Source organism: Protopterus annectens, chromosome 6.part0, assembly GCF_019279795.1.
Source record: "Protopterus annectens isolate FY-2018-M chromosome 6.part0, PAN1.0, whole genome shotgun sequence".
NCBI lineage: Eukaryota > Metazoa > Chordata > Ceratodontiformes > Protopteridae > Protopterus > Protopterus annectens.
Window position 1 is genome coordinate 381,181,317 of NC_056737.1, and position 21,657 is coordinate 381,202,973.

Below are 21,657 nucleotides of genomic sequence, written 5' to 3' on the forward strand. Positions count from 1 at the left end.
AAATAAATAAATAAATATTAATAAGTGGTTAAAAAAATCATACTTTCTCATTTATCACCTTATTTAGGACAAAAGACACTCCTGACTTGTGTGCCTAGCTGTCCTGTGAAATGCTACTTCAGAATGCTACTATATGGTACATTGTCACAGCTATTTATACACAATATGCTAATGTGTATAAATATCATATCTAGTGCTAAGAAAGTATTAATAACTAGCTGCAATGTGGTGGTAGTTTACCACCATATAGCCCAGTGAGAAGTTTCCCAACATAAAGTATGTACAGTCTCCCATTACTTGCAAACACTGCTGCTTCTGAAGTCCGTCTGTGACTTGTGTAATACACTACATTCTCCATTACCTTTCCACTACTTCTCTGAAGCTTGGTCATGAAAGGAAAGGATTAGCTGACCAGCCTACCTACTTGGTTATTCAATACCAATAAATAAACAGTGAAAGTGGGATGTTCAAGATGGCTGCATACTGATCAACAGGTTGATTAGAGCTCTACCAGTGTGGAAACAGAAGCCTTGGAAAACAGCCAGCAAAAAACATTTATAATGTTTAGTCACTACATGCTTTGATGTGATCAAAGAAGAAACCTGGAGAAAATAAGAGAAAACTAATTATAAAAGGAGGACAAAAAACTGTGGTGGGGAAGAGCCTTGCAGCTGTTCAGCAAAAAGCAGTTAATGTTTCAGCCTCACTACAGGAGATGACTTCATATTTGCAATTGTGTATATGGACCTCTGTAGTACACTGGGATGCTGAGGATCAACTTTGATGCGAATGGACCTCTGTGGGATTGGCTACTGTGTTTAGGTACACGTCTGTTACAGTACTGCAACGGAAGCAAAGTCTTCCAACTGTCACAAAGAATCTTCTTGCAAAGCAGCAATATAACCAACAGCCAGTTTGTTGTGACATGCACAATGAGTTAATATAATGCCAAAAAGCCAATACTCAAACAGAATGTGCACTATATTCTTCAATGCTGTTGCATGGCCTATATCTTTTATTAGGGTGGGGATAAAGTACTGTATGTACCACAGTGCCATGGCATGACCAATATCTTTTATGGGGTGAAATATGGCTCCTGTGTGACAGTCTATAAATTGCTTTCTACACCCCTGCAAACTGCCATCAAGGAATCTAGAAGCCTGGCTCACGGTCATCTATTATTCAGACTAAAAATAAGGAAGGATGGACAGATGGAAACATTGTGAACGTCTCACAGATCTAAAAGACTTCAAGTGTAACGCTTTGGGTGACACTGTCATCTGTAGTGGCACTTGCTACTTAACATGCTTCAGATGGTAAATGATGGACATAATTCAATATTGAAGATATGGATCAATACTTAATATACATTTAAAAAATACACCTGGACAGCCTACATTTTCCAGTCACAAAAATGTTTGGTGAGAAAGAATTAAAAATAATATGAGCAGGCACAACTCTTAATTTACTAATGTGTAGTGGAGGTGTTAGATGAAATAAATCAGGAAAACAAACAGCTCGTTACTGACACCTACAGCAGGAAAGGTAATCCCTTATGAACAGGCCACAAGATGCATACTGATATACGATTCCCAGTTCTATGTGGTCTTATTTTCCTCCTAGGGCTAACCTCCTCCTTAATCTATATGCTTTCAAGAAATTTATCTAGCCAAAAATGCATAATCTTCCTCAGAATCAAGATGCTCTCTCTATATGCTGGAAGAGCTCTAATTCTTAATTACAACAACTTCAGTAACAGCCTATTAAAATGTATTTTACTTTGTTTACTTGCCAATTGGGTAAGTGAACTGGCACTACTTTGACCTTTTCCAACTATGACCCGAGCATACCTCTCAATTGTCCAGATTTTCACAGAATGTCCAGATTTTTGTTTCATATTTTTGGTTTGTTAATCATAGTATTGGTGTTTTTTGGCAAATCAAAGAATTGATGTCACTAAATAATGACACTTATTTGAGTTTCAGACTTCATATCCTTCAAAAATGCATGCTAGCACAAATCCTATTATTCTAGCAACTTAGTTTAGAAGTGCAATACAGTAAACTCGCATTTAACTGGAACTCAAGCAACCAGAATGCTGAAGCAACCAAAAAAAAATTAAAAAAAAAACAGTACAATTTTCATGTGTTCCACTTTCTGCCCCCCCCCCCCCCCAACACACAGAAACATACATTATGTTTTTAGAGTTTTAAAAAGGAAGATAGGAATAAATTCCCTCTCTCCCCTATCTAAGAACAAGTCACACCAAACAAATAGTATACAGTACAGTATTAGTCAGACCTATTTTTAATCGTAACTCTCAAGCAACCAATCCCTGTGGGTACCGGTTAACTGAGAGTTTACTGTATTTAAAATCCATCCCATCCCACATTACTTACGCTTTGTTCAGATTTCTTGCATTCAGAGGTATTGATGTATGGACATAAGCCATAAGAGCAACAGTAGTCAATCAATCAAAACAGTCTTGAGAAGTTATAGGAAGACTGACTAGGGAAGAAAACTCAGAAAGAGCATGCAAAATTCTACAAATAGTTCATAAATGAACCAGGGATCCTACAACTGTAAAACAAGGTTCTTACCACTAAGCTACTTAGCTATTACATGAAATTGCACTGAAACAAATGAACACAAACTTCCGCAGTATAACTAATGTATGACTGTTGTCACTCTTACCCTGAAGAAATAGTTTAGGGAGAAGACATTTAGACTGCCCTTGTTTTCAATATCCAGGAGTTTGAAGATGTACTGTAGTGCTGCTGGCTCTTTTCTGTTCTCCAAAGCAAGGACAAAATCCAGGTAAGTCTTGTAATCCTAAAGATGATAACATGTACAATATAAATTTTTGTTTGTAGAGTTAGTATAGACTTAATCTGAGGCAAAAATGGAACTAATTATTCAGAACTGTAATGATCAACTTCAAGCAAAGCTCAGAGGATTAAAGCACAAACTACAAATACCTGCATCCTGATAACTTACTACTGTTCTACAGAATCTCTACTGGCATACTGTGTGGCTCTGAGTAAGTCACTTAATGAAGATAAAGCCCTGGGATTACCTGGAAAGCAGGCACTTGTGTCCAGTGGGTGTCACCTGGTAACAAAATTAAGGAAGTAATAAACACATTTGCGTTTGTACATAATCATCATCTCCTTATATAAAAAAACAACGGAAGTGATTACAAGATAGTCCTGCATGCCCACAGGAAACAGCATACAGGTAAGCCTACTGGTCTGAATGGAGAGATGAGGGGTCCAAATGAAGACATAAGTCAGCAAGCAAAGGAGAGTAGTATTGCTGAATATGAATTCATCCTCAGGTTTTGGTGAGTACCTTCATGAGGTGGACCCTGTTTTTCACAAAAGCTCACCAAGATGACACTGATATATAGATTGTATTTATACAGCATATAACATGGACAGAAGTAGGTTAAAAATTTTAAAAAGACAGCTGGGTGCACAAGACCCAGGATAAAAAAAGTGCCCAATCCTGGTAGGCACACTGGTGCCGGGACTGGAAAAGATGACAGTGTAGAATCCTCAAAATATGGAAACATTCCTACAATGGGGCCAGGCCAGCCTCAGGGGGAGGACCCCCCCCCCCCCATTGTAGAAGGAATTAGTAGTCCACAAAAACTAATAGGCCAAAGAAGAGGCATAAATATGATAAAGTGGAATATTGAAGATAAAGAAAGAAATTATGTATTGTTACTATTATGCAAAAAGCCCAGAATTTCCAGAAACAAGATATACAAAAAGATTAAGAGAGAAATTAAAGGAAAGAAAAATACTTCCACAAGAAAAACTGTCAGAAGCGTCAAATAAAAATGTTTATTTGTTAATATAACAGATTTGTGAAAAACTGTATACAGATCAAAAAACTTCGATCTGTTGGAAAAGTAACCATCTGAGGATGTGTGAAAATATAAACAACAAAACCTAGAGATTTTTGAAAAGTATAAAAAAGAAATATGGACATGGGAAACAAAGAGAGATTTGCTTTGGTGCAATATTTATGCAAAAGAGGAAGCCAAATTAATCAATATAAAGAAGGCAGCCCCAAAGATATTCAAAGAGAAATACAGGTAAAGGCATCCAGGTATGGAAAATTTCACAGTAAAAAAATAATATCACAAAGAGGGAATGTAGAAAAGAAGATTAGTAAAGAAAAAGTTAAAAAATAGAAGTTGAAGTTATGGAGTGCCTGCGAAGTGAAGGATTTGGTGTAGAAGGTCTAACACAGGTCACTTTACAGCAAGATGGAGCGAGTCCACAAAGTAAGGAGAAGCAGGAAGATCAAGAGACATCTGAAGAAGAAATATGGACATGGGAAAAAAAATAGATTTAATATGGTGTAATACTTACGCAAAGGAGAAAGCAAAACTAACCAATACAGAAAGAGCAGCACCAAAGATATCTGAAGAGAAACACAGGCTAAGGAATCCAGATATGGAAAACTTTACAATACAAAAAATAAGAAGACAAAGAGGAAAAGTAGAAAAGGAAATTAGTAATGGAGAAGTTAAAGAAATAGAAACTGAGGTTATGGAATATCTACAAAATGAAGGATTCAGTCTTGAAAATCTATAATTCAGGAAACACCACAACAGGACAGACCAATCGATATCCAAATTAAGGGGAAACCAGTGGAACGGGAAGCAATTGGTCAGGTGCCATATGAAGATATTTTTGAGCCTTCCACAGGAAGACAATATAAACGTTCATTTTAAGCTTGACAGCAAGGGAAGAAACAGGAAACTGTGGAAACTCTGATGTAGTCAATGTCGAGGAGTGATAGGCCAGTGAGTTCCCATATGAAAGAGCAACGGATGGCACAGGATGAAATTGGAGAATCTGCCACAGTAAGATGCTATAGAACTTTCAATAGAATGCCCACAGGAAATGTAAAACAAAAAATGTGCCCTCAGTTTAGAAGAAAATGAGCTAAGAGAGGAGTTGCTTGATTTAATAGACATAGATAGACATATTAAGATCAATGAAAGAAATAGAATGCAGAAGGTCAGAAGTATGATAAAACAAATGAACACAGTAATGAGGACAGTCCATAGAGATCCATGTGATGTCACAGAAGTAAACAGGACATATTACTGTGCAGCTAAATTAATAACTGATAAAGTTCTACCACAAGAACACAGGGTAGTGAGGGAAAGGAAGGGGAGAAATTGAATACCATCATGGAAGTATCGAATAGAGAAAACTATAAAGCAATTAAGACAAGAAGTGTCACTGTTAGAAGAATATAGAAGAGGGAACAAACAGATCAACAAAAATACTAAGAAAGACAAACGTAGTAAAAACAATGCCTATTAGAACAGACCAGGATCTATCATGCACTATCATAAATAAGCTAAAAATCTCAGCACAGGTGGAAAAACTTAGAAGATACATAGATAACTATACAGGAAAAGTAAAAAATAAGCAATTTACTGATGACCCAAAACAGTTTTACAGAGAACTGCGAAAGAACGTGAAAGGAATTGAAAGACCACCAAAAAAGAAGAAATCGATACATTTTGGAGAAGTAATTGTGGAACATAACAAAGATGCTAAATGGATAGAAGTAAAAGAAAGAATAAGAAGTTTAAAGGTACAGGATATGAAATGGGATGAAGTAAAAGCCAGAGAGATTGAAACAAAGTTAAGAAAAGCCTCTAATTGGAAAACCCCAGCCCAGATGCAGTATCTAACTTCTGGTTAAAAGTATTAACATCTTTGCATGAAGATTTAGCTATGAGTAAGAACTATGTATATGCACACCCTGAACAGAAACCAACCTGGCTAACAAAAGGAAAAACAATGCCACTACTTAAGAGTGTACCTGCAAGCTACCCTAAAAACTATAGACTAATAACTTGCCTTCCGACGACATATAAACTATACACTGGAACTGATGTTGTCAGAGTTTATAGTCATTTAGAAGAAACTCAATTACGGTAGTAGAACAAAAGGGCAATAAAAGAAAGTCATTTGGAACAAAGGATCATTTCTTGTTAACTAAAGTCGTAGTGGAGAACTGTAAAAAGGGGAAGAATGTAAGTATGGCATGGATTGACTGTAAAAATCATTTGATAGTATCCTACATTCATGGATAAAATAGGACTTAAAATTGTATAGGATACATCCTACACTGATCGACTACATTACAGTGACCATGAAACAGTGGCAGACCACTTTGCAATTAAGCCAAGATAAAGGACAAATTATTATTCCAGGGATAAAAATTAAAGGGGGATATTCCAGGGTGACCTCCTGTCACCTCTGCTATTCTGTCTTGCCCTTAATGCATTAAGCTGTCTACTTAACAGCTTAGACCATGACTATAATCTGGCTCCTAGAAAACAACAAAGTGTAAAGACTTATCTTCTCTTTGTCGATAATTTAAAACTGCATAGCTCATCAGATGAGGAATTGAAAGCACAACTACAAGTTGTCAAAACCTTTTCAGATGATATAAGAATGTCATTTGGTCTTCATAAATGTGCAAAAGCAACCTTTACAGCAGGAACACTGCAACACCAAAAAAACAGTTTGGGACAAGAATGTGATATAAAAGAATTTGAGCAAGAGGGAGTGTATGAATACTTGGGAATTGATGAAAGATCAACAATAAAACATGAACAAATGTGGACAAAACTTAGAAAAGAATACTTTAGAAGACTTTAATCCTGAAAACAGCGTTGACATCTAGGAACAAAATTCAAGCTATAAACCAATTTGCTCTTCCTGCCCTAACTTAAAAGTTTTGGAGTGATTGACTGGCCACAAAACATATTGGATAGATTAGACAGGAAAACAAGAAGGATGCTTCATGCTCACCAAATGATTTATAAAAATAAGTGAATACCGAGATTATATATTCCCTGTTCCGGAGGAGGGATGGGCCTCCTTGAAATTGACTACATGTCTAGATCTGCAATCCTGGGACTGCACACATATCTGGTGACCTCACAAGACCAAAGCATAGTGAAAGTTTTGAAACATGAGGAGAATAAATCTATGATGACATCTCTGCTTAATCTAGCAGAAGCATATCGGTAGGTTCATAACCCAGACACTGCCCATGCTATGGAATAGACTTCCCATACATGTTAAGCAGAGCAGTTCACTTGCCCTCTTCAAGAGAAATCTTGATGAGTGGATGGGAAATAGAAAATTCACCCCGGGATCACTCCAGTGGCTCTACTCAACAGAGGCTCTAGGAACTAAGGTCGGGTGGCACGATGCCAGGGTAATCCTATGGGCAAGGCTTGTTTTTCAGAGCCATTAGCCTAGTACACACCTATGAACCTAAGTATGGAAATCAAACCAGAAGCAGAAAAAAATCAGGCAGCAACTGAATTGCTGAAAAGCAAAAGAAAGAATATAAGGTGAAGGACCAGATGAAAAGGCAAGAAATGTGGAAAATCCATAAATATAGTTATAAGTATAGAAAAATTCTGGAAGAACCTCATGTTCATCAGGATCGAATGCAGGAATGGTTAAGGGGAGGCAAATTCAAACCAAGAGATGAAAGATTATTATTGGTGGCACAAGATAGTGAACTACACACATGTGGGTTTTACAAAGTCCATTGAGCATGTGGGAGAAACAGTCAAATATTGGTTTTGTAAAACAGAAATGGAAACAATTGCACACCCCATTGCTGGTTGTGATATACTAATGGCAGAAGGACTGTATACTGAAAGGCATAATAATGTGGCAAGACTGTTGCAGTGGGGATTGTGAAATCATTATGGTATTAAAGTGGCTGAAAAACACTGGAAACATGAGCCACAAAGCATCATAGAAAATTATGAAGTCTACATCACACGGGTTCACCCATTACCAACGGTTCAAAAGATGGATGATAGAAAACTGGATATAGTGGTCCATGAAAAGAAGACAAAAGTAGCGTTGATCATTAAATTTGCCACACCCAGTAAGTACAGTGTCTTGTGGACACAGAGACACAAAGTCATAAAATATCAGGATTTGCAGGCAGAAACGAGAGCAATGTGGAAGAAATATACCCAAACAGTTCCAATAGTAGTAGGAGCAACAGGTCTTATAAAAAAAAATCTACAATTGTACTTTGATATGTTACCAATACATGCAACCCTATACAAACTGCAGGAGGAGTCATTACTGGGCACATTGCGGGTGCTACAAAGAGCACTTCTGGCTGACATTAAAGATTGAAACAATACTAATTTCATGAACTTTAATTGTACTTTAACTTAGGAGTGAGGTCTATTCCCATCATGGTATTAGAAACCCCAAAGACCTGGAGAAATTAAAAAGATAGTAGCCTACTACAGGCAACATACTGCTAAAGCCATAACAGAGAGCCCTAACAATGGATGGTACTTAAGTATGGCATGAATAGATTACAAAAAAAATGTGAGAGCATCCTATATTCATGTATTATGAAATGATTACAGATGTACAAGATACACCCTGCATTAGTCAATTATGAAACAATGGCAAATCACTTTACAACTCAGTCATATAGAGGGCATTTCTTTTAACAGAAAACATCTTTATTAAATTATCATGTTTGACATAGGCCATGTTACATTTAAATAAATGACAATAAACCATACCAAACACAATCCCAGTTGCAAACATTATACATTCCAAACCGTGCGACATAACTGTAGCTGCAAACATTATACATCATTTTTAACAAATCCAGTCATCGTTAGTCAGCCATTACATAGCTCATTCAAATCCTGTCTTCTTTTAAACCTTGTTCCTCCTCTGCATTTATTGATCCCCCAGTTCCCATTTTTCCTATGTACTTTGCTCCTACCTTTTTCTAATGATCCCAGTTCCAGTTGTTTTACCTCTGTTACTATCTTCACTACTTCTAGTAAAGTTGGTTTAGACTTTGATTTCCATTTTCTAGCAATTGCTTTTTTGGCAGCCATCATAATTAGACTCTGCAAGGCCTTACTATGTCTAAGCAATTCCGAGTTTGTATCATAGCTCAAAAAATAATTTCCCTAGTCACTCCAACCTGTTCACCAAGCATCTCCAACACAGCAGTCTGCAAGGAATCTTTAAAGTCTACCAAATCATTACACTCCCAGAAAATATGTTCCCAGTTACCTCTTTCTGCTCCATCACGCCTCCAACATTTGCTATCTACCCAAATAAAAATTCTTTGAAGTCTGCTTGGGGTATAAAAATACCTATGTAAGCACTTCAAGGCAAAGATCCGAAATATTTTAGATTTTGTTGCATATTCGGGAGACATACATATATCTCTCCATTGTTTCTTTGTGAATTGCTTATCTAATCACTCTTTCCAGTCCTTTCTAACCTCCTCTGACTGCCTCTTAAAGTTATTGTGCAATATTTTATATGCTGTACTAAGTATTCCTTTCTTAAAGGCAACTTCTTTTCCAGAGTCTAATAAAAACTCTACCAGTGCTGGTCTTTCATTTATGACCCCCCCCCCCCATGTCTTTCTCTTTGCCCATACTCTGACATCAGTCCTTGATATGGAAGGCAACCTTTACTCTGCAGTCCAAATAAGGTATCGGTGTCTTCATATTCTATTACCATTCCTTCTCTAGTTATTTGCTCCCAGTACCTTGGTTCCTTTGCCAGTTTTCTCCAATACATTCCCGCTCCCTCTTACTTATTGTCGGTATCTCTAATTGCAGTCATCCCTATCAGCAGAATCTCCTTTCTCTATTCCCATGTTGGCTTAGTTCTTAGAAGAGCTTCTGCTATGTTATGAATATAATATTCTGTATGATTATTGTTGTTAAAAGTCTGCATCCAAAATTCTAGTCTCGCCCTGTTACTAGAGCTTCCCCATTTCATCATCATCTCGTTCCACTTTGAATTACAGTTGTCTTGTTCTGCTATGTATAACAGCCTTAACTGTGTTACTCAAAAATACCCCTTCTGCTTGGGTAATCCCAATCCGCCCTGTCCTATTGGAAGAATAAGCTTATTCCACTTGCCTCTTGCTGTCTTCCCCTCCCAGATAAAATCCTTCAGATCTTTATTAATTGCTATCCACAACTTTGCCTCTAGTTAATAAAAATATGTCTGACCAGTGTATAAGACTAAAGGGACTAAAACATTTTAACAGCTTGCATCTTACTATCAATATCCATATAATACAGCTTCCATTTTCTAGGTTTTTGTATTATATCCTTAGCTGCCACACCAGTATCACTTTTAATCCATACTACTAAATACTTCATTTTATCATGTTCCCATAAATATGGATATTGCTGAACCAGTTTGTATGTGGGTACATAATGTTCAGCTATATCTTTTGTTTTTGCTTCATTAATTTTGTATCCCAAAAAGGTGTGAAATTGTCTTAGTATGTTCCATAACACTGTAATGGCTCTTTCTGGTTTTGTCAGGTAAGAAAATAACGTCATCTGTAAATACAGGCAGCTTTTCCTGATTACCATACCAATTACATCCATGAATTTCCAAGTTCCTGAGTCATTGGTTCTAAATATAATGCAAATAACGAGGACACTGCTGCCTGGTTCCTCTCCTCAAGCGGAGATCATCAGAGAGGACCCCACCCACTTTTATTTTTGCTTCTGATCCTTCATATGTCCTCCTAATCAGTCTTTTAACTTTATCAGGGAATGCAAATGCTTCCATTGTTCTGCTCAAAAAATCCCAGCTTACTCTGTCAAATGCTTTCTCTGCATTAAAACCCACCAGCAACCACGGTGTTTTCTTACATTCTACTTCCCTCTGGATCATCACTGTTCAGTTTCTGTTGTCAAATGTTTGCCTCCTCTCCACAAAACCACACTGATTCATATCTATCAATTTTGGCATCACTTTTGCCATTCTTTTAGCCACTATAGACAAACACTTTATAAGCATGATTTAGTATTGAAATGGGCCTATATGAAGCTGGATCTGATGGATCTTTACCCTCTTTAGGTAGTACAGCTACAACCACCTTCTTCTAGGATGCTGGTACTTTTCCCCCTCTTAAAATACTGTTAAACAAAATCTTCCAGATTTTCATCAGTTTTTTCCCTCTTAGCTTCCAAACTTCCACAGGAATAGCATCTAATCTTGGGGACTTTGTTGTAGATTGGTTATACATCAGCATTTTTATCTCATTTCCTCCTATCCTGTTAGTAATTGAGCCTCTTCTCCCTCTAGCCTTTGCAAATTTAATTCTTCCATAAACATTTCAATTTGTACCTTTTCTTGATTTCCATATTTCTCTGCTTTACACAGACTTTCATAGAATTGCCAAAAATATTTCTAGTACTTCTAAAGGATCCCTAGTTATCTTCTTTGTAATAGGCTCCCTAAGCTTGGTGACAGTCCTTTCTGGTATCTGAGTCTTTGTCCTAAAAGTTTTTGTGCTCTAGAGTTATCAAAAACAGTTGCTTAATAGCAATTTTTCTAAACTCATGCATATTATTCAAGGTAGTCCCTTATCTTCTGTTTAGCATTCTGTAGTTGCTCCTCTTCTTGTTCTGCGAGATCCCCCCTATTTTGCAATACTTTAATATTTGTCAGTCCTTCTAAATAATTACTGTTACTTCTTAACCATATCTCCCTTTTATTTCCACCCTATTTTTAAATTCCATTTTAATTTTATCCCACTTCCTAGCTGTATTTTCAGAAGTTTCTATATTCTCTAATAGCTCCTGAATAATGTCCACTACCAATTCCTTAAATTTCTCTCTTTTCAACAGATTGGTGGGAAAGTACCAGTATCACATTTTTATCTCATTACCTTGTGTTTTACTTTAGTTATTATTGGTGCATGATCTGAAATAGTTATTGGGTGCGTATCAAGACCTTCAATTAAATGCACATGTTTCTGTGAAATGCAAATTCTGTCTGGCCCAGCCCAGTTTTTGTATCTTGGGGAATAAAATGTAAATTCACTCCGAATCCCTAGTACTGAATTCACATCTTCTATGAAAAATATTTTCATACATTTCTTTAAATATCTACCCTCCCTTGTTATATTTCCCTTGCTGGGTCCCCCCAGATACATCTTCACTGTTACAAATCAAGTTCCAGTCCCTACCTACAAGTAATATTCCCTGCTGAAAGCTGATTATTTCTCCCAGAATTTTCTTTAGTTTTTATTATAGCAGTTTTTCGTGGAATATAAATACATGCCAGTGCAATCCTCCTACCTTGCCATTAGCCACTTAGTACTACAAATCTACTATTATTGTCTTTTTTCTATTACTATTGGAGCTTCTCCTACAATTTCTGCTAAATAACCATCCTGAAAACCTTTTTTTTATCAAATTCACATGTTCAGTTCTTTCCAAGTGCGTCTCCTGTAGCACAGCTATTTGCACTCTACATTTTTAATATAGCTCACTACTCTTTTTTTGGATTTATCTGCAAGACCATTAACATTTAAAGACATTATAGAAATAATCACATTCTTGAGGGATTACTACTCCCACCTTTTATGCATAACAGCTTTTTTGTTACGTGTCTTGTTCCAGCTTTGTGTCACATGTATGCACTGTCTGGCAGGTTAATCTTTTATACAACTGTCCTTTGTCATCTCCATCTGAGCTTATGTCACATCTTGCAGAACTTTTTTGTTTTATTGAAATGCCTCAAATAAAAATACACACAAACACCCAATACCCCCTAAAACATACTGACTTAATAATAACATGCAAAACTATGTACATCTTCAAATATTTAAGTTTTACCACCTAAATAGAAACATTAGTTCCAAACTGACAGCCACAAACACAGACTCAAACTAAACAGAAAGAAAGCTCATCTATGCTAAGACACATGGTAGAGCCTGTGATTCTATTAAGTTCTGTGTGGTTTTGTCTTATCTTTATAAAACACTTGAATGCTTTCAGAAAATATTTTCTCCAAGCTATTTCTCTTATCAGATTGTCTGCTACTGACATAAGACCAAACACAGGACTGTTTATTAGACAAGAGACCTTATAATATTCAATATTTATTTTCATTTACTTGCCTTCTCTCAAAACCTGTTACTAAATAAAGCTAACACAGTCATCTACCTATGCAAGAATGAGAAATATCACACTATTTTTTCTTCTGTCATGCTCTTTTAACCAGATCCTTTTTTTTACATTGCAGTGCTTACATTTCTTAAAACTAAACAAGGAGAAAGAGAGAAGGGAGAAAGAAACAAACAGAAACACCTATTTACATTAGTAACCCCATTGCACTTACAAATAACTGAAAACAAATTACAACATGCAGAGAAAATCATCCACCACTGAAGTAATACTATTAAGAAAAAAATTGTTTTACTTACAGTTAACTCTCTCCCTCCTCTTTCCCTCTCTTGAGTATTTTTCCAAACATTAATGACATGAAGTAGGGTACATGCTTTAGAGTCCTCTACAAGCTTAAAGTCCAAACAAGTCCAATACTTCCAGATTTTCTTGTTCTGTCCTGTTTCATAAATATAATTATTACTTTGTAATCCCACATTTGTCTATTTCCAGGTTACTGATTTTAGACTCCAAATGTTAATGACATGAAGTAGGGCATATGTTTCAGTGTTCCTTTCAAGTTTAACAAAGTCCAAAAAAATCCAATATTTCCAGATTCTTTTGTTCTAGTCCTGTTCATCTCCATCTCCCAAACCCTGTCTCTGCTTCATCTCCAGTACATTCTTGATTCTTCTAATCAACTTCTGTGCTTTTTTCTCTCTCTCAACATTGTCCACTGAAACACTGGGGAATGTTGCAATGGTACACTCTCTCTACGGTCTTTATTACCAGAAGAATAAGAAGCAGAGTCTCCTTCCATTTCACAGCTCACTTTTTGTTGGGCAAAGTTTTGTATTTTTTTCTTAGCACGTACTTAATCAAAAATGTTTTTGTTCCTCCAGGGAAAAATATTTTGAGGATAGCTGGGTACAGCAGTTTGAATCTCATGCCTGTTCCTCTGCATGCCCTATATAATGGAATACATGTATTCCTCTTCTGCCTGGTGTGCAATGAGTAGTCATTCTGCACAAACACTCTGATATCTCCCACTTTTAGTACTTTGTCCTTCTGCCACAGTTTTGTCAGAATCAACTCCTTCTGCTGGTAAGGCTGCATTTTTACTATTAAAGATCTAGGTTGTTTTCCTCTTAGCCAGGTTTGGAGCATACAGACAATATGTACTTTCCATAAACAATTCTTGTTGTGGAATACCAGTCCATTTGCTTATCTGCACTTTCATAAAATTAATACAGCCTGTTCCTTCCAGCTTCTATGGTACAACAGAAAATCTAAGGTTTTCCTCACATGCTCTGTCTGCTAATTCTATTATTTTTGAAGCATCTGTTCTTGTGCAGTCTCATATTCAACCAGCCTTTTTTTCATTTGAATCTCTGAGTTTTGTAGTTCTGCCACCTTATATGAGAATCTGTTCAAAGCTTCTTCCATTTTTTCAGCTTTTTATTGTGTTGGTATACTCTATCAGTGTTTTGTTTATTTTAACCAGGTCTGTGTGCAGTTGCTTCATACTTTCCTCTAGGTCACTGGACGTCATGTCTGGAACTTGCACTGTTTCTTTCTGAACAACTAGAGTACTTTTCCCAGTCTCTGTTTTTTTTCCTCAACTTTCATTTTTATTTTATTTCCAGTTTGTTTACCGGGGAGGTCCACTGGGCTCAAGAGCCCATTTTCAGTGGAGGCCCGGGGAGAAAAGCTCCTCAAAACACAAGTTACATAGCATATAGAAATACAAACATTAAAAGTTACCTAAAGATATTGACAACTATAGCAAAAATTTCCATTTCATTACAGTATGGGGAAATGGGGATCCCTGGGGGGAAAAGGATCCTTGAAGCAAGTTACATTACAAGACAAAAAGCAATAATTACAAAGTTACATAGCATAATTAAGAGAAACATGAGTAATTGCAGTCATTATGGAGTTTTACAGTAGAGCAGCAGGTAGAGTTGTTGAATGAGAAGGTGTTGATTACTTATTTGGTAAGATATTAAAGTGAGAGTTTGTAGGAGAGGATGAGAGGCATAGAATATGAGGTGGGAGGGGGGATAGGTTACTGCTAAATAGTGAAGGACTATAAGAAAGGTTAGAAAGGGAAAGGAAAGGATTAGCCTGGAGAGTAGGAAGAGGGGTGGCTAGGAGGTAAGGGGTGAAGAGTGCAGTTACATTTTCTATGAAGAAGTAGGTAAGAGTGAAGAAGTCTTTTGAAGTTGCTTAGGTTTTCACAGGCTCTCAAGGAAGAGGGCAGGGCATTCCATTTTTTGGCTAGAGTGAAGGAGAGTAAGAGCTGACCAGCAGGATGTTTAGGTTTGAAGATGGAAATAAGGTTTTGGTGAGTGGATCTAAGGGGTCTGGGAGGGCTATATGGTAGGAGGATATTGGATAGAGCTGGGCAGTTGGTGGGCTGAAATAGTAGTTTGTGGGCTGTGACAATTTGGATGTAGTCTAGCTGATTGGGGAGCTCAAGCCAGTTTAAAGTTTGTAGGGAGGAGCAGTGATGAGAGAGGGCATTTGCATTTGTGGCAAATCTGGAGATTTTATTGTAGCATACTTCTAGTTTGGAGATGAGGGTGGCAGATAGATTAGTAAACAGTGGAGCATCGTATAGAAGAGATGGGAGAAGGTATGCTGTGGCCAGGGTATGTCTAGTAGAGGGGGAGAGGAACTGATTATTCCTGTACAGTAGGCCAAGTTTAGTGTGGGTTTTTCTTGATGTTAAGTTGGATATGAGTATTAAATTTTAGGTGTTCGTCGATGGTGACCCCCAAGAGTTTGGCAGAGGGTACAATGTCAATGATAGAGTTGTTGAGGCTGGTAATTTGAAATGAGTTTTTATCTAAAGGAGTGCATTTGGAGGGAGTGAATAGGAGGATTTTAGTTTTGTTTGCGTTAATTGAGAGGTGGTTCTGGTGCATCCATTTTTCAGTGGTTGAGAAGGCAGTTTGAGTTAGAGACTTGAGTTCAGTTTGGTTGGAGGCGTAGCAGATCAGAGTGGAATTGGCTGCGTATTGGACAATTATGGTGTTAGGAATGGCTTTGTGGAAGTCATTTATGAAGATGTTAAATAGAAGAGGGCCTAGAATGGAACCCTGGGGAACTCCAGTGGGGGTTGGAAGGAAGGGGGGAGCAAGACTGTCCCCATTTCACTGCTTGTGACCTGTCTGAAAGATAGCTGGAGAACCAGGATACAGCTTCTCTGGAAATGTTAAGGTTAGATAGACGGTTTAGTAGATGGGAGTGAGAGATGGTATCAAAAGCTTTAGATAAATCTAATAGAACAGATGAAACAAAGTTACCCGAGTCCCGGGCTGAGTTGATGGAGTGTAGAAAGGTGAGAAGGGCTGTGTTGGTATTATGTTCAGGACGGAAGCCATGTTGGGTAGGAGAGAGCAGTTGATGTTTGGTTAGGAATGGCATAAGCTGCATATGTATGCATTTTTCGAGAAGTTTAGAGATGGGAGAGAAGATGGCTATAGGGCGGTAGTTGGTAAAGCTGTAGTTTTTGCCACCCTTGTGGAGTGGAAGAATGAAAGCAGAGCGCCAGAGTTTGGGTAAATATGACTCGAGTAGTGATCTATTTATTAGGATGCTGATAGGGAGAGCGATACTGTCAGAGGCAATTTTTAAGAAGGAGGAGGGAATGTTGTCAGGAGCATTGGTGCAAGGTTTAAGTTTTGTGAGAAGTTTCTTTATGAGGTAGGTGGATACTGGTTTAAATTCAAAGATAGGGGGAGTGGGAAGAGGAGGAGTAGATGCTATGGAAGAGGGGGTGCAGGGGTGTTACTGGGGAAGGTTTTAGTTAGCTCAGCAATAGAAGAGGTGAAGGAAATGTTAAACAGTTTGGCAATGTCTAGGTCGGATTTGCTAGTGTCTGGACAAGGGTTATTTGTGGTTCCAGGCTTGAGAATGGGAGTGGATAGATTTCCAGAATTGTTTGGGGTTTTTAATATGATTTGTTTGTAGGTGGTTATAGTAGGATTTTTTGTCTATAATGACATGTTTTTTGGCTAGGTTTCATAGCTGTTTGTATTTTAGTAAGAGTTCAGGTTGTTTATTATGGAGGTAGGTTTTCCAAGATTTGTCTCTTTGTTGCATAATTTTCTTGGTTGCTTTTGTAAGCCAAGGGGATGTTTTGGCTTTAACTCTTTTGGTTCGTGTTGGAGCAATGGAGTTTAGGATAGAAATGAATGTAGAGTTGAAGAAATCAACTGCTTCGTCTAGAGGTAGGGTTTTTAGTGGGTTCCAGTTAGTGAGTTTACGGGAGTCAGGGAAGGAAGAGGGGTTGAAGTTAGATAAGTTTCGAGTGTGTAGGAGTTGGTGTGAATAGGGGGAGGAGGATGTGGCTCTGTGGGTGAAGGCAGGGAGGTGGTCTCCTAATGGGTCGGGAGTGACACCAGATGTTGTGGTTTTTTTGGGTGTGATACAAGGATCCAGTCTAGGATGAAGACTGGGTGGTTGGTCTTGTTGGGCCTAGTAATGGAGTGGATAAGTTGAGTAAAAGTGAAGAGGTTGATTGATATGGTGGGATTGGGGTCAATGATTTTTTGCCAGTCAATATTTACGTCTCCCATTATGTAAGTTTCATGTTTAATGTTAGAGTAGGCCCAGGAGAGAAGATTTTCCAAGGTATTGGTGTTATTACCAGGGGGAATATAAAGGGAGATGATGCAGATACTTTTTTGGTCATTTAATTTTAGCATGCCAATTACTAATTCAGTGTTATTGAAGGTTGGAATAGGGTTAGAGAAGGGGGTAAGGGATAATTGATTGGAGTAAACTAGAGTGACTCCACCACCTCTTTTATTTAGGCGATCAGTTCGGAGGCATTGATATCCGGGAGGAAGGAATTCTGATTCAGTTATATGTGGTTTTAACCAGGTTTCAGAGATGGCAACTATGTCTGGGGAGTTATGGTTGAGCCAGGCGTGAAAGAGGGTTGTTTTGTTGGTTAAGCTTCGGGTATTAATGTTGAGGAATTTGAGGTTTTTATGGATAGGTTTGTTATTAGAGCGGAGGTTTTTTGTTTGAGAAGTGTTTGGTCCAGGGCTTGGATGAATGTCACCAGCTAGGAAGAGGTATAGGAGGTGATGAATGATTTTGTTCGGATTGTGTTTGGTTATGGAAGGAAGGTAGGGTGTAAGTTTAGGTTTGTAGAAATTTGAGGGGATTTGAAAAAGTTTTAAAGTTAATAGAGAGATGGGGTGAATGGGGGTTAGAGAGGCAGAAATGTTGTTGAAGTGATTGGAATGGTTGTGGTCTAGAGGTGGAGGTGGAGGGTGTAGATGGAGGTTTGTATAAGAGGAGGCATGGTAAAGATGAATTAGAATGAGGAGTATCTTATTTTTCCTACAGGTCCTTTATATTTATTGTTTCCTGGCATCAAGGCAGTGCACTTATGAATCAGTTACTAAAATGTACCCAGAAATTTAGGTCCACTGGCTTTCTCTGCTAAGTTTCTGTTTTCAGGCAGGGAGAGCCAGAATTAATCTGGTACTCAATGTGCAACCATCCTGGATGTCCACAGATGGCAAATTGTTATCCCTGAGATAAAATCCAAAGGGTGGTATTCTAGATGACTCCTTGTCACCACTGCTGTTTTGCCTCCCCCTTAAACCAATAAGTTGTTTACTTAATACACTAGGCTATGGTTACATCTTAACTTCCAAAAACAACCTTACCCAAAGACATCTTGTCTAGTTTTGCTTTTTGTACAGGATTAAAAACTGTGCAGCTCATTAGAGAAACACCTGAAAACACAACTACAGATGTTTACAATTTCTCACATGATACAAGAATGATTTCTGGTTTTAATAAATGTGCAAAAGCAACATTTATAGCAGGAAAGCTAAAGCTTCAAGAAAATATAAACCTGGAACAGGAATGTAAATAAAGGAACGTGATTTGGATAGCATGTATAAATATTTGGGAAAAACATGAAAGTTCAGCAATAAAACATGAACAAATTAGAACAAATTTTAATAAGGAATACTTTAGAACAGTGGTTCCCAAACTTTTTCGATTCTCAGCTCCCTTGCTGAATCCAGGTTTTCCCAAGGAGCACCCCCACGGCATGCATAAAGTGCATATTTCATTTATTTATTTGACATTTGTTTAACAAGGCTGCCCGACTGGACTAGGAGACCTGGGGAGAAAAGCTCAAAAGTACAATAAAAAGACCATTACCAAAAAAAAAGTGTACATTCTGCTTAACAGCATAACACTGATCTACTATGGTTGAGAGGTAAGCAAACCTAATGGCAACCTTTTTAATTTTAAGTTTATAAGAGCAATATTTAAAATCTCTCCCTATTATTTGGTTCTGTCCAGCATACCTCTCAACTGTATACACTTTTGCAGAATGTCCAGATTTTTGCCTCATTTTTGGTCTTTTTCTCATGAAATTGTTGTTTTCTGGAAAATCATTGGCAGATCATTGAGGCTGAAGTCAGAAAATAATGACAGACAGTTGAGTTTCATACTTCATACCCTTCAGAAAATTCATGCTAATGCAAAACCTGCATTTCTACCAACTTTCTAAGTTTGTGAGAGCAGTACTTAAAAGTGTCCCTATTTTGTGCCTTTGTACCCCCACTATTTTTGGCTTTGTCCAGATTTCTTGATCTAAAAGGGTGAGAGGTATGTGTCCAGTGGTATGGTCCAGACTTGCACAGACCTCATTGCTGCTGCTGCCAGGGATCACTCTCACTTTTCACTCTCTCCCCCTGTCTCACACACACACACACACACACACACACACACACACACACACACACACACACACACACACACACACACACACACACACACACACACACACACACACACGCACACACACGCACACACACACAAACACACACAAACACACACAAACACACACAAACACACAGTCTCTTTTGCATTCATGCACGCATTCACTCACACACATCGCTCTCACTCTTTTCTGACCTCTCACATAGTCATAGCCGCTCCCTCATTCATACTCACACACACACAGTCACTTCCTCATTCATACCTGCATTCACTCACACATCGCTCTCTCTCTCTCTCTCTCTCCCGATCAAACACACACACAGTCACTTCCTCATTCATGCCTGCATTCACTCACACATCGCTCTCATTCTCCACTGATCAAACACACACACATAGTCACTTCCTCATTAATACCTGCATTCATCCACACATTGCTCTCACTGTCTGTCAAACCCACACGCCACACACCCACTTAGGCATTCATTGATACATCGCTCTCACTCTCCCGATCTCACACCCACATGCCACACACCCACTTACGCATTCATTCATGCATCCCTCTCACTCTTCCGATCTCACACATACACCCACACAGTCACTTCCTCATTCATACCTGCATTCATTCATACATCCCTCTCACTCTTCCGATCTCACACATACACACACCCAGCCACTTCCTCATTCACACCTGCATTCATTGACACACACACACACACACACACACTCTCACGCTCACACACACAGCCCCTTCCTCATTCATACCTGCATTCACTCATACATCGCTCTCACTCTTCCGATCTCACACACACACACACACACACAGCCACTTCTTCATTCATTCCTGCATTCATTCACACATCGCTCTCACTCTCCCGATCTCACACACACATACAGCCACTTCTTCATTCATTCCTGCATTCACTCACACATCACTCTCACTCTCCCGATCTCTCTCTCTCTCACACACAGACTCTTTTGCTTTCATGCACGCATTCACTCACACACGCAGACAGAAACACACACACTCATACAGGCATTCACTTACCTGACAGCCCGGTTCCAAGTGTTCCACGGCCTGGTACTGGTCTGCAGCCTGGTGGTTGGGGACCATGCCATACATGATGCCAGTTCTGCTAAAAAGCTACAGTGTAGGTCTAGACTTAGTTCGCCACGAACTAATAAGCTTAGCTGCAAAATAAACTGCAAACAGTTTGTGGTTTATTTTGCAGCTAAGCTTATTCGTTTGCGGTGCCCCTGTAAGGAAGCCATGGCTCCCCACGGTGCACACTTTTGGAACCCCTGCTTTAGAAGATGAAAAGTTCACAGGTATACAAAAGGCTAATGACTGCTAAGGCCTTTATAAGCCTAGCTGTGTAATCCAAATAAGTCCTTTTATTTGTTGCATCCTGGACATTTTTACTGGGAAAGGGGTGGGGGTGGGTTAGTTTGAACATTATTTTGGATTATAGAAGGGCTATGTTACTCTGAACATGATTTTCTACCTGCCTCTGTCCATCAGAGACACAACAGCCAGTCCTGGAGTAAATTTCTGATTACCCATCCACTGATTTAGGTTATGCTTAAAAAGAATTAAAGGAGAGGCTGTTTCACATGGATGGGGACACTATTCCAGAGAATGTGGATCCTCTGAGAAATCTCTCTTTCTCTGTCTCCCCAACATGTCCTATTTATGTCTCAAGCAAAATTTAGATCCTTAGACCTAGTAGTTGTTTTGCTCTCATTTTGCAGATGTGCAACTTGTCTATCAGTACAGGATCCTTTGATGCCTTGTTTGCCAGGTATATATCGCCTCTTAGTGGTCCATAAGAATACAGAGATAGGGCTTCAAGATGAACTGAATACAACAATGTGCTTATGCCTTGGATTTTTTTTTTTTTTTTTAG

The 21,657-nt window shown here is 38.3% G+C and overlaps 1 protein-coding gene across 2 annotated transcripts in view; it reads right to left on the reverse strand.

Moving 5' to 3' along the window:
* Nucleotides 1-21,657, reverse strand: part of PPP2R3C (protein phosphatase 2 regulatory subunit B''gamma) — a 912,006-nt gene that overhangs the window by 95,961 nt on the left and 794,388 nt on the right. For both annotated transcript variants that reach the window (XM_044074122.1, XM_044074123.1), the window contains one exon: nucleotides 2,695-2,832. In XM_044074122.1, the coding sequence (XP_043930057.1) occupies nucleotides 2,695-2,832 (138 nt within the window). The remainder of the gene's footprint in view (nucleotides 1-2,694; nucleotides 2,833-21,657) is intronic.